At 43.9% G+C, this 12,573-nt stretch overlaps 1 protein-coding gene and 2 non-coding genes across 14 annotated transcripts in view; all 3 read left to right on the plus strand.

Moving 5' to 3' along the window:
* Positions 1-12,573, plus strand: part of SPICE1 (spindle and centriole associated protein 1) — a 33,667-nt gene that overhangs the window by 13,431 nt on the left and 7,663 nt on the right. For 9 of the 12 annotated variants that reach the window (XR_006933919.1, XR_005862979.2, XR_003071799.3 and 6 more), the window contains 3 exons: positions 8,872-9,003; positions 9,587-9,734; positions 12,290-12,514. Coding sequence is in view for 7 of the 12 variants with exons in the window: in XM_416545.8 (XP_416545.7) it covers positions 8,872-9,003; positions 9,587-9,734; positions 12,290-12,514 (505 nt within the window). In the remaining 5 variants the exon portion in view is untranslated. The remainder of the gene's footprint in view (positions 1-8,871; positions 9,004-9,586; positions 9,735-12,289; positions 12,515-12,573) is intronic. The other 3 variants (XM_040707189.2, XM_040707199.2, XM_040707192.2) reach the window with 2 other exon arrangements.
* TRNAS-AGA lies at positions 2,941-3,022 on the plus strand. The gene has a single exon. It is a non-coding gene; the product is annotated as a tRNA-Ser (tRNA).
* On the plus strand, positions 4,373-4,454 carry TRNAS-AGA. The gene has a single exon. It is a non-coding gene; the product is annotated as a tRNA-Ser (tRNA).

Below are 12,573 nucleotides of genomic sequence, written 5' to 3' on the forward strand. Positions count from 1 at the left end.
TAGGCTAAACAAGCCCAGCTCCCCCAACCTGTCTTCCTAGGAGCCATTCTCTAGTCCTCTGATTGTCTTTGTGGCCCTCCTCCTGGACCTGCTCCGGAAACTCTGCATCCTTCTTGTGCTGGGTTCTCCTGAGGGCAGGGCAGAGGTGAACAGTCACCTCCGCTCCCTGCTGTCCAACCCTCTTTTTGCAGCCCGGGATGCATTTGGCCTTCCGGGCTGCAAGAGCACGTTCCTAGCTCATGTCAGGCTTTTAATCCACCAGGGTCTTCTCGACAGGGCTGCTCTTAATGAGTTCTTCTCCCAGTCCATAAACCTAATCTGGGACTGTAACAAACCAGGTGCAACACATGGAGCACTGACCACTGAGGATAAGGAAAAGGCAGACGTTCTGAATGCCTTCTTTACATCTGTCTTTAAAAGACAGACCGGTTATCCTCAGGTTTTTCTACTCTCTGACCTGGCAGCCTTGGCTGGGGAGCAGACTAAGCCCCCCACAATTCAGGAGGAAATAGTCAGAGACCTGCTTCTCCAACTGGACTGCCACAAGTCCATGGGACCGGATGAGATTCACCCGAGAGTGCTGAGGGAACTGGCGGAGAAGATAGCCGAGCCGCTTTCCATCATCTATCAGCGCTCCTTGTTGACGGGTGAGGTCCCAGAAGACTGGAGGCTTGCCAATGTGACTCCCATCTACAAGAAGGGCTGCAGGGAGGATCCGGGGAACTACAGGCGTGTTAGCCTGACCTCGGTGCCGGGGAAGATTATGGAGCAGATTGTCTTGAGGGAGATCACGCAGCATGTGCAGGACAACTGGGGGATCAGGCCTAGCCAGCATGGGTTCACGAAGGGCAGGTCCTGCTTGACCAACCTGATCTCCTTCTATGATCTAGTGACCCATCTGGTGGATGAGGGAAAGGCTGTTGATGTGGTCTATGTAGACTTCAGCAAAGCCTTTGACACTGTCTCCCACAGTATTCTCCTGCAGAAGCTGGCAGATCATGGCTTGGACAGATACACTCTTGGCTGGGTAAGGAAGTGGCTGCAGGGCCGGGCCCAGAGAGTGGTGGTGAATGGAGCTAAATCAAGCTGGCGACCGGTCACGAGTGGTGTTCCCCAGGGGTCAGTGCTGGGGCCTGTCCTGTTTAATATCTTTATTGATGACCTGGATGAGGGCATTGAGTGCACCCTCAGTAAGTTTGCAGATGACACCAAGCTGGCTGGAAGTGTTGATCTGCCTGAGGGTAGCAAGGCCTTACAGAGGGATCTGGATAGGTTGGATAGCTGGGCTGAAGCCAATGGGATGGGATTCAACAAGACCAAATGCCGGGTCCTGCACTTTGACCGCAATAACCCCAGGCAACGCTATAGGCTTGAGGCAGATTGGCTGGAAGACTGTGTAGAGGAAATGGACCTGGGGGTGTTGATTGATGCTAGACTGAACATGAGCCAGCAGTGTGCCCAGGTGGCCAAGAAGGCCAATGGCATCCTGGCTTGTATCAGAAATAGTGTGGCCAGCAGGAACAGGGAAGTAATTATCCCCCTGTACTCAGCACTGGTGAGGCCGCACCTCGAGTACTGTGTCCAGTTTTGGGCCCCTCACTGTAAGAAAGACATCGAGGCCCTGGAGCGTGTCCAGAGGAGGGCAACAAAGCTGGTGAGGGGTCTGGAGCACAGGCCTTATGAGGAGCGGCTGAAGGAGCTGGGATTGTTCAGTCTAGAGAAGAGGAGGCTTAGGGGAGACCTTATTGCTCTCTATAACTACCTGAAGGGAGGTTGTAGTGAGCTGGGGGTCGGCCTCTTCTCTCGGGTGACTAGTGATAGGACTAGAGGGAATGGCTTCAAGCTGCACCAGGGAAGATTCAGGCTGGACGTTAGGAAATACTACTTCTCTGAAAGGGTGGTCAGGCACTGGAATGGGCTGCCCAGAGAGGTGGTGGAGTCACCGACCCTGGTGGTGTTCAAAGAGTGTTTGGATGTTGTATTGAGGGACATGGTTTAGCGGGAACCATTGGTGAAGGGCAAATGGTTGGACTGGATGATCCTGTGGGTCTTTTCCAACCTTAGCAATTCTATGATTCTATGGCTCTTGCCTTGTTGAACCTCACTAGGTTAACGTTGCCCCACTTCTCTAGCCTGTGCAGATCTCACTGGATCACATCTCTTCCTGCTGTAGCATCAACTACTCTGCTGAGCTTGGTGTCATCAGCAAACTTGCTGAGGGTGCATTCAATCCTACTGTCTATGTCATTGATAAAGATGTTGAAGAGTACCAGTCCCAAGATGGACTCCTGGGGCACACCTCTCATGACCATCCTCCACCTGGATATAGAGCCACTGACTACAACCCTGTGGTTGCAACCATCCAACCAATTCCTTATCCCCTGAATAGTCTACCCTTCAAATCCGTCTCTCTCCAATGTAGAGATAAGGATGTAATTTGGGACTGTGTCAAAGGCCTGCAGAAGTCCAGGTAGATGACATGGACCAGTCTCCTCTTCCTGACTAATGCAGTCACTCCTTTGTGGTAGGCCACCAGATTGATCACCGTCTTTCATTAGTGAAGTTGTGCTGGCTACCTTGGTCATCTCCTCTTTCTGCATGTGCCTTAACATAGCTTACAGAAGGTAATGCTCACTAGATCTGTCCTCTTTGGCTCCATTTTTCAGGTGAATAGTCATTGGAAAAAAGTGGAAGGAGCTTATGTATTAAATGTAGTTCATAACCCTTGTTCTGTGTTGAAGTTGCAATGTGAAAGCAGAGTATTAAATTTCTTGAGGTTTTTTTGTGCAGTTACAGGGAAGGATCATTTTATAGTGCCAGCGACGTGATTTCTGTTTAGTAGGAAAGCATCAATTTAATAATATCTAATTAGTGTTATAAATCTAATAGTAATTGTCTTCCTTGTTCCTCGGGGCAGAGAGTACACACCCATAATGTGCAGTAGTCGTGGCCGAGTGGTTAAGGCGATGGACTAGAAATCCATTGGGTTCTGCCCGCGCAGGTTCGAATCCTGCCGACTACGAAGTGCTCCTTTTTCCTGGAGAAATTAGTGGCTCCTACCTTAGACAGGTGTGCAGTTCTCTGGATAAAAAAGACTGTCTGGGCCCAAGGGATTTGTGGAGATTTAGGTTGGACGTTAGGAAAGATTTCATTGAATGAGTGGTTAGGCACTGGATCAGGCTGTCCGTGGAGGTGGCTGAGTCACCATCCCTGGAGGTTTTCAATAAATGTTTAGATGGTGCTGTAAGGGACATGGTTTAGTGGAGAAATATTGGTGGTATGTGGACAGTTGGACTGCATCATCTTGGAGGTCTTTTCCTACCTTGGGTGATTCTGATTCTCTGATCAGTCTGTTGCAGAGCTGCATCCTCTGAGTAAAGAGTATCCTCCAAACCATCTAATCTAAATCCCCCTTCATTTAGTTTAAAACTATTCCCCCTTGTTCTATCACTACCTGTCCATATAGAAAGTCCTCTTCAAAGTGTATAACCATTGGAAAAAGAAGTTTTAAAATCTTTTTCAGGGTGTATAATGATACAAAAAATATATTAAAATTTTATTTATTTATTTGATTAATTCCTGTAGGGATGTACAGTAACTTACTCCTGTACTACCCAGTATTCAATTTACATGCAAGAAATTACTTCGTGTACTTACCTGTGTTGTAAGCAAACACTAAATGTTCAATTCAGGAGTGAGAAGCCACTATTTTCAGAAGATCGGCCTTGTCTGAGAAGAGCTTATATTTTAAATGCAGCTTGTAACACTTGTTCTTTGTTAAAGTTGAAATGCTTGAGCAGGATAATGAATTTGGAGTTTGTGCAGTTATAGGGAAGGACATTTTTGGACTACGGATGGAAAGATCTCAATTTAGTAGGAAAACATCAAATTACTAGCATCAAATTCATGCTATAATTGCAGTTATAACCCTATATAGTTTCTCTTTATGTTCCATATGTTCCATAAAAGTTAGTTAATGTTGATCTTCATAATTCCTTCAGAACTGCTCATGGATTTTAAATGTAGCAACTAAGAAAGAAATATACTACATCTGTAAAGTAATTGTCTTTTATATCTTAAAGGCCAAGGAATCTGAGTTTTTGTAGAGGCTGCTGTGTTATGAAAGACGTATCCTGACTCTGTGTTTCTAATTTTTACTAAGTACCTCTATGATGTCTTTTTTATTCTAGTAGATGTGTTGTCGTTTCTTCCTTCCAGGAGTTGGTTGATTACATACAAAATCATCTTCAGCTTGTAAAAGTTTACTGTCCAAATTCATAAGTAGAAATGGGCGACAGTTACTCAAGTTACAAAATGTTGTTGATTGTCTTCCTTGTTCCTCGGGGCAGAGAGTGTACACCCATAATGTGCAGTAGTCGTGGCCGAGTGGTTAAGGCGATGGACTAGAAATCCATTGGGTTCTGCCCGCGCAGGTTCGAATCCTGCCGACTACGAAGTGCTCCTTTTTCCTGGAGAAATTCATGGCTCCTACCTTAGACAGGTGTGCAGTTTGCTGGGTAAAAAACTGTCTGGGTGCCTGGGCCCAAGGAATTTGTGGTGAATGGATTTATATCCATTTGGAGGTTGGTCACAAGAGATGTCTCCTGGGTCTCAGTACCCAGGACAGTTCTCTTTTATATTCTTACTGAAGATCTGGACATGGGTTCCTGAATAAGTTTAAATGTCATCTACTCTCCTGGTTGAACAAGGACCTTTTGCTGAGACTCTGGGGAAAAAAGGAGTTTTATGATCTTTGGAGGAAGGGTCAGTCAACTCAGGAAGAGTATAAGGATTTCTCTGTGGTATGCATGGGGAAAATTAGAAAGACAAAAGCCCAGTAAGAACTTAATCTGGCCATGATCATTAAAGATAACGAAAAATGTTTTTACGAATATATTAACAGCAAGAGGAGGGCCAAGGAGAGTCATAGAATCATAGAATGGCCTGGGTTGAAAAGGACCACAATGATCATCAAGTTTCATCCCCCCTGCTATGTGCAGGGTCACTAACCACTAGACCAGGCTTCCCAGAGCCACATCCAGCCTGACCTTGAATGCCTCCAGGGATGGGGCATCCACAACCTCCTTAGGCAACCTGTTCCAGTGTGTCACCACCTTCTGTGTGAAAAACTCCTTCCTAATATCCAACCTAAACCTCCCCTGTCTCAGTTTAAAACCATTCCCCCTTGTCCTATCACTGTCCACCCTTTTAAACAGCCTCTCCCCTTCCTGTTTATACGCTCCGTTCAAGTACTGGAAGGCTGCAATGAGGTCTCCCAGGAGCCTTCTCCAAGCCCAGTTCCCTCAACCTTTCCTCATAGGAGAGGTGTTCCAGCCCTCTGATAACCTTACTGGCCCTCCTCTGGACCCTCTCCAAGAGCTCCACGTCCTTCCTGTACTGGCTCCAGGCCTGGACACAGTACTCCAGATGGGGCCTGAGTATCACCTCCCTCTCCCTGCTGGCCACCCCTTTTTTAATGCAGCCCAGAACATAGTTGGCCTTTGGGTGCAGAAGGGAACATTATCACTGAGGACAAGGAAAAGGCTGAGGTTCTCAATGCTATCTTCTGTTTTTCATAGTCAGGCCAGTTATCTTCAGAGTACTCAGCCTTCTGAGCTGGAAGACAGGGATGGGGAACTGAATAAGCCTCCCATAATTCAGAAGGGGAAACAGTTAGCAACCTGCTACTCCACCTGGACTGTCACAAATCTATGGGACCAGATGAGATCCACCTGAGGGTACTGAGGGAGCTGGTAGAAGTGATTGCTAAGCTGTTTTCCCTCATTTATGAGCAGTCCTGGTCAAATGAGGAGGTCCCAGACAGTGGGAGACTTGCAAATATGTTGCCCATCTACAAAAAGGGTCAGAAGGAGGATCAGCGGAACTACAGTCCTGTCAGCTTGACCTCAGTATTGGGAAAGGTTATGGAGCAGATCATCTTGACTGTGATCATGTGGCAAGTGCAGAACAACCAAGGGATCAGTCCTAGCCAGCATAGGTTAATGTAAGGCAGGTCCTATATGACCAGCCTCGTATTCTATGACTAGATGACCAACCTAGTGGATGAGGCTGTGGACGCAGTTTACCTGGACTTTAATAAAGCCTTTGACACTGTCTCCCACAGCATCCTCCTGGAGTTGCTGGCAGCTCATGGCTGGACAGATGTATTCTTTGCTGGGTTAAAAACTGGCTGGATGTCTGGGCCCAGAGAGTGGTGATGAATGGAGGTAAATCCAGCTGGTGACTAGTCACTAGTGGTATTCCTCAAGGGTCAGTATTGGGGCCAGTCCTGTTTACTATTTTTATTGATGATGTGGGCAAGGGGATTGAGTGCACCTACAGAAGTTTGCAGATGACATCAAGTTGGGAGCAAGTGTTGATCTTCCTGAGGGTAGGAAGGCTCTGCAGGGGGATCTAGATAGTCTGAATTAATGGCCTGAGGCCGACTGTATGAGCTTTTAACAAGACCAGTTGCCGGGTCCTGTGCTTTGGTCAGAACAACCCCATGCGTCATTACAGGCTTGGAGCAGAAAGCTGTGTAGGAAGGAAAAGGATCTGTGGATGTTCGTTGACAGCCAGCTGAACGTGAGCCAGCAGTGTGCCCAGGAGGCCAAGGCGGCCAGTGGGCATCCTGGCTGGTATCAGAAATAGCGTAGACAGCAAGTGGTGATTGTCTCCCCTGTACTCAGGCACACCTTGAATACTGCATTCAGTTCAGGGCCCCTCTCTACCAGAAAGATGTTGAGGCCCTCAGAGCATGTCCAGAGAAGGGCAACTAAGTTGGTGAAGAGTCTGGAGCACAGGTCTGATGAGGAGCGGCTGAGAGATCTGGGATTGTTTAGTCTGGAGAAGAGGAGGCTCAGGGGAGGCCTTATTGCTCTTTACAATTCCCTGAAAGGAGGTTTTAGCAAGATGGGAGTCAGTCTCTTTTCTCAGGTAACAGCAATAGGACAAGAAACAGTGGCTTTAGGTTGCGCCAGGGGAGGTTCCATTTCAATATTAGGAAAAATGTCTTCTCAGAAAGAAGGGGGTAGCATTGGAACAGTGCCCAGGGAGATGGTTCATTCACCATCCGTGGAGGGTTTTCAAGAATAGGGTGGACGTGGCACTGAGTGACACAGTTTAGTGGGCATGGTGGTGATGAGTTGATGGTTGGACTAAGGTGATCCTAAAGGTCTTTTCCAACCATGATTCTATAAAATGTTAGAATTACTTTCTTTTTTCTTGCCATTCTTCTTCGAGATGTTATTCCTTTGCAAGACTCATGGGGTGAATATATAGCAAGATGCATCAATGTAATGTGTGCATACTCATGTTCTCTGTCTCTGCTTCTGTGTATTCTGATGCAGTGTTAAAACAAGTTTATGTGATTAGGGTGTACCCCTGGCAGTAGGCTGGAATGAAGACAGTTCTTTCAGGATATAGCAAATTCACGTTCTATCTGATGATAGGAATAGATATATATAGTAGTCAGCTGAGAGTCTCCCCATGCATAAATGTAAGATGCATATCTGTGTGGAATCATTTCCTCTCAGACTAATTTAAGTAAATTAGATAAGATTATCATTGTAGTATCAGAAGTTGCAGTAGCTCTTCCACTTACTTGGAGGCATCCATATTGGCTTCATCACTGCTGCCAGGGTTGGAGTTCATTTGTGCTTTCACTGGTTTCTGAAAAGATAGGGTTATGTTTGTTTACATTTGCTACATCAGTCTGCTTCACTTGTATCGATGTAAAAACCTATTTTCTCTACCTGAAAGAGAACTAGAAAATGGTTAGCCCATCTAATTGGAGTAGGTGGGACTTATCTGAGTGTGTCTAGTAACAATTACTGTGATTTATTCTCAGAAATATCTCATTCATTCATTCTTTGTAGCTGCCGAGCTGTTTTGCCCTCATGCTTGGTGGTTTTTTTTTTCCTACATCTGATACCAGTGCTAGCAGAAAATAATCTACAGTACATGACAAGCAGCTCTTGTTGTAATTCTGCCTGTGCAGAAGAGTACCCAAACTGCTTTTCAGGATCCTGTTGGAGATGAGATGTCAATCAATGAAATCAAAGGATTTCTTCGAGTAAATGCAGGCTACCATTTGAGGCAGGGTCTCATTTCCTAATTCTGGTGTGTCTGATGCTCTGTAAAACCTCTGCTCTGTTAGCAGGGCCAAAAATGGCAGTCATACGGTCTCTTTACCCAGTAGAGGTGGGAGGGAGTCTCTTGGTGTTTTGTCACGTACAGGAAGCCTGTCTGCTGCTGTACCTACCTTAAAATGGTAGATCAACTGTGTCTGCTGAGGGCAAAAGGTTCTTTACAGTGAGATCTTTTGTCTTGTGTTCCAGTAGATTTCTCAACACTTTTCTTTTTTAAAAAAACAAAACATACAAAAAAAGGAAACCCAGAACTTTTTCTCTCTATGAGAGCAAACATGAAAGAGCTAGTGCTTCTCTTTTGTTTAGTCAAATCCGTCTTTATTAGTGAATTAATAAAGATGAAGATAAGGCACAGGGTAGTAGCAGATAGTGACAAGCATTGGTATACCCAGAATTATTTCATTACTACATGGAGAGGATTCAGTGACTTAAAAAATAATGTCCATTCAGGGAGCCAAATGCCTGTTTCTGCCTTTGTTGTTTCAGCCTATGAAAGCCGTAAGGCTTTAAAGGATTCCCACTGATGTTGTGGAGTAACAAACAAAGAACAGGGAGCTCACTGGGAGTTCTCAAACACTGAAAATTGGATTCTGTAGTGCAGGTACTGAAGTCAGTCAAACAACAGTGGGAAGAGCTGTTAAAAGAATAATGTGTTGTGAGTCATTCCTGTTTTCAAATATTAATCTTTACAGTAGGTTTTTAACTTTATTTCCCTGTTTAGAGTGAAGTGCAACTGCATGAGAAAGAGATGATGAGGCAACATCATGAAGAGATGTTGAATGAGCACAGAGAACTAATTGATGCTCTGACTGCGGAAATACTTCTCGTAAGGGAAGAAAACATTGCTATACAGGTACTCAGCCTCTTTTTCAACTTGCTGGAATACTGAGTTTTGCTGAAAGTATAGACTGAGATGCATTGTCTATATGTTCAGGAAATAAAATGATAAAATTAAATGAGGAGTCTGAGAATGTCAGCTGTGGGACAGGGATGTTTGTAAACATTTTATCTTTATAATGTTTAACTTTAGTTCCTGAGAAAATGCTCATTCCCTGCAACTGACCTTTGTCTTTATTGCATACAATCTACCGGTTTAAGCATCTGCAGCTACTAGAGCAGTGAAATAGAATAGACATAATACTACATTCTCATTTTTTCAGTTTGCAGTGATGGTAGATTATTGTTTACATCTGGAATTGAAGCAATAAATCAACTTTGGTGAAGAAATGAGATTATAAGGAAGAGGAAAAATGAGAATTTTTTTTGATGCAGGAGAAGAAATAAAGGAGAGATGTAGGGACATGAATAATTTATACCTCACTGCAATCTCACAAATTCATGCAGAGATATTAAGAGGCCAGATTTCGTCTCAGTGCTGCTTGTGATACATAGTTCTCTGATGGATATTGCTAGAATAAAAATCTCTTTTTCTTTAGAAAAAGCTTCAGCAGTACGTGGTTGAAACAGATGAAAAGATGACCTTTCTCACACAAGCATTTAAGGGCCTCCCTTTGGTAGAACCTAGAAGAGAAGAAAGTCCATGCCATTTTGGAACTGCACACAAAAGTCCATCTTACACCCAAGGTATATGTATGCATGTGTGAAGGAAATGGGAGTTGTGGCTACTTTTATTCCTGCAGTGGAAAATGTGGTAGTTAATAGATGTCTGTTTGAGTAAGTACATCTTGTGTGAGCCTGAATCTGTTCTGCTGTAAGTATAAGCACTTATCTACAGATTTATTTATTTTTTTAGCATTACTGTAAGCTGAATTCCATCTGTCTCAATCTGGACTTGAAAGTTATCCATATAGACAAGTCCTGGGCTTTTTAAGTGACAAGTCATGTACTTTAAAAAAAAAAAAAAAAAAAAAAAAAAAGAGGCAGAAATAGAGTAACCTTTCTCAACAAATGAGGGGCATCCTTCTCCTTACCCCAGTAAGATGTAAGGTCAGGTTTATCCTGAGGGTCTTAACAACAACCAAAAAAATCCATCTGAAGCAGGATCCAGGATTTCACCTTTCTGCTGGTGACATACTAATAGTTTGAGATTGGTTCTTCCATTAAACACTGGAGGTCGCCGTTGACCAGAAACAGCAGTTGCTTTGATTTGTGAAGCAATCAAGCAGAAGGCTGTTGCTTGATGTTTTTGAATTATATCAGCGGTGAACGACCACTTGAGCGATACATAATGTGTATGTACAAGCAAAGTTAACCTAGTGGCATCCATGGCCAAACTAACCAAATTTATACTTTTAATATTGCTTTACGACTGTGTTTTCTCCCAGTCATCTTTTCTGATCACTTATTTAAATGTATCATTTTTGCTCTCAAGGTCAGTGCCTTCTTGTGAATCCTGTGATTGCTTGGAGCGTTTTGTATTCCTTACTTACACAATGCTATTCGTGGTGTAGGTATCACAGTCAAAAACATTCTTCCTGACTGTTTCGGTAGTGTTCTCAGGAAGAAGCCACACACTAGATCATGTCTTTTTGTGACTTCCCCCAGCTTTGTAATAATTAACAACAATAACAAAAAAAATTTCTAAAAGTCACCAACAACTCATATTTAACAGTTTTGCAAAAATTCTTCCTTACTGGTCTCTCTTCTCAGAAAGTGGCATCTTACTGAGGGGAAAGCTTCCTAAATTTGGAACAATATGTTTTTCTTGTGAGTGGCTGAACTCTTCACTCTTCTACCCTTAAGGCTTCTGTCTGGTTGCAGATTAGGGAGAGCTTATGCATAGTTTCTGCAGTTAAAAAAAGCTAACAATGAACTTCCCTGGAGTGAGGAAGAGTGGCTGAAGGAGGAGTCAGGGGAAATACTGTGATGAAAATGAGCTTGTGAGGAGGATGCTTTGGAAATGCAGTTCTGTATGGTAAAGCAGAGGAGGAAGATCTTTCTTGTTGCCTGCCAGAGTCATTATGTAGCGAGTAGATCATCTTAGATTCCATCTCAGTAATATGAACCATAAACAGTATCTTAGGCAAACAGCTTCTTTTGGCTCTTTGCCTTTACAGAGTGCTTTTTGTCTCTTGTATTTTGGGATCACGTATGTTCTCCCTGAATTTCCAGTAACTTTACTATTGGGAACAATTATCTTGAGCAAAATCATTAAGGGATAATTCCAACATAGCAGTAAGGAAGCAGTGCATGCAAGTATATTAAAATTACTGTGGTCTCACAGCTAGCTACAGCTTTCAGTTCATGTGTTTTGTACCTTCCTGGTATGTTCAGTGGTAGATGATACACAAACTAGTTTCAGCTGAGTACTGAAGAATAGCTCGTCTCTTTACTGGAGAGATGTCTTGATATGAATTAAGTCACAATAAGAGCACCAGAGAGTTCAAAAAAGCTTTGAAGTTTTTCCCCACCCTGCTGTTCCTGCCAGGAGCAGGGATACCACAGATTTACTCTCCTACTTATTCCTGTGGCAATACTACAGATATGAAGAGCACAATAGTGCTGTTTGATAGAACCAGTTCTCAGCTGCAGAATACTACTTCTCAGCATAGTCACCGTCATTAGCTATGCATTTTTGCCAGCAATGCACAAGAGCCTGTGTGCCGTGCATGTCAAAATCTGCACTGACACAGATGACCACTGTTGAAACACACCACCCACTGCCTCACTCTGCCCATACCCACTGTTTGGTCACCATAAATGTTTAGCAAGTGTCAGTGAATGTCAGCGTGTGCCTTTGTTTCTGCATGGAATAATTAATTGCTTTGTCTGCACTTCTATGTCTGGCACCATTTTGTCAGACTGCCCCTCTGCTGCCATCTGTCACATGGCAATAACACGTAACAGTGTTGGCAAGAAGGTTCAACCTCTGCTGCCATACCACCAGTATCTATCTCTGACACTGTGGGCCAACATAAGAAAATAGGAAGCATAACTTTCTGAGCAGCATTTGTATAACAGCGTATTTTTTTTTTCCTTCCCACTCTCTTAAACCCAGTGAAAGTTTTGTACCTGGGGATCAGAAGAAAGCTGGGATTGCGTTGGGAATGTGCTCTAGTCTGTCTTTCCAGATATCTAAACGCAAGAATTGTCATTGAGATTTTTCTTTACACAGGTTTTGCACTAACACTAATTCTCTTGTTCTTTACATTTTATTCCTGCTTCATCTCTTTCTTTAGAAAAACCTGATTTGAGCTATTTTGAATCCAGGACTGATGAAGGCAAGAGGAAGAATATGCTGAAATTCCCACAGGAAGAACACCCTGTCAAGTTTCCTCAGAGGCCCTGTGCCCCAGGTGATGCGGCAGCAGGTAGAAGCTTGCCAGCTCAGGTCTTCCAGCCAGCTGTACTGTTGTCACCGCCCCGGCAGAAGAACAGTCCGGAATTGTCTCCCCTCCAGAACAGTGAGATCTCTCTGGCTGAAGTAGACTTGGAAGTCTGTGTAGTGTGTTACTATTTCAAT

This window comes from Gallus gallus, chromosome 1 (genome assembly GCF_016699485.2).
Source record: "Gallus gallus isolate bGalGal1 chromosome 1, bGalGal1.mat.broiler.GRCg7b, whole genome shotgun sequence".
Taxonomy (NCBI): Eukaryota; Metazoa; Chordata; class Aves; order Galliformes; family Phasianidae; genus Gallus; species Gallus gallus.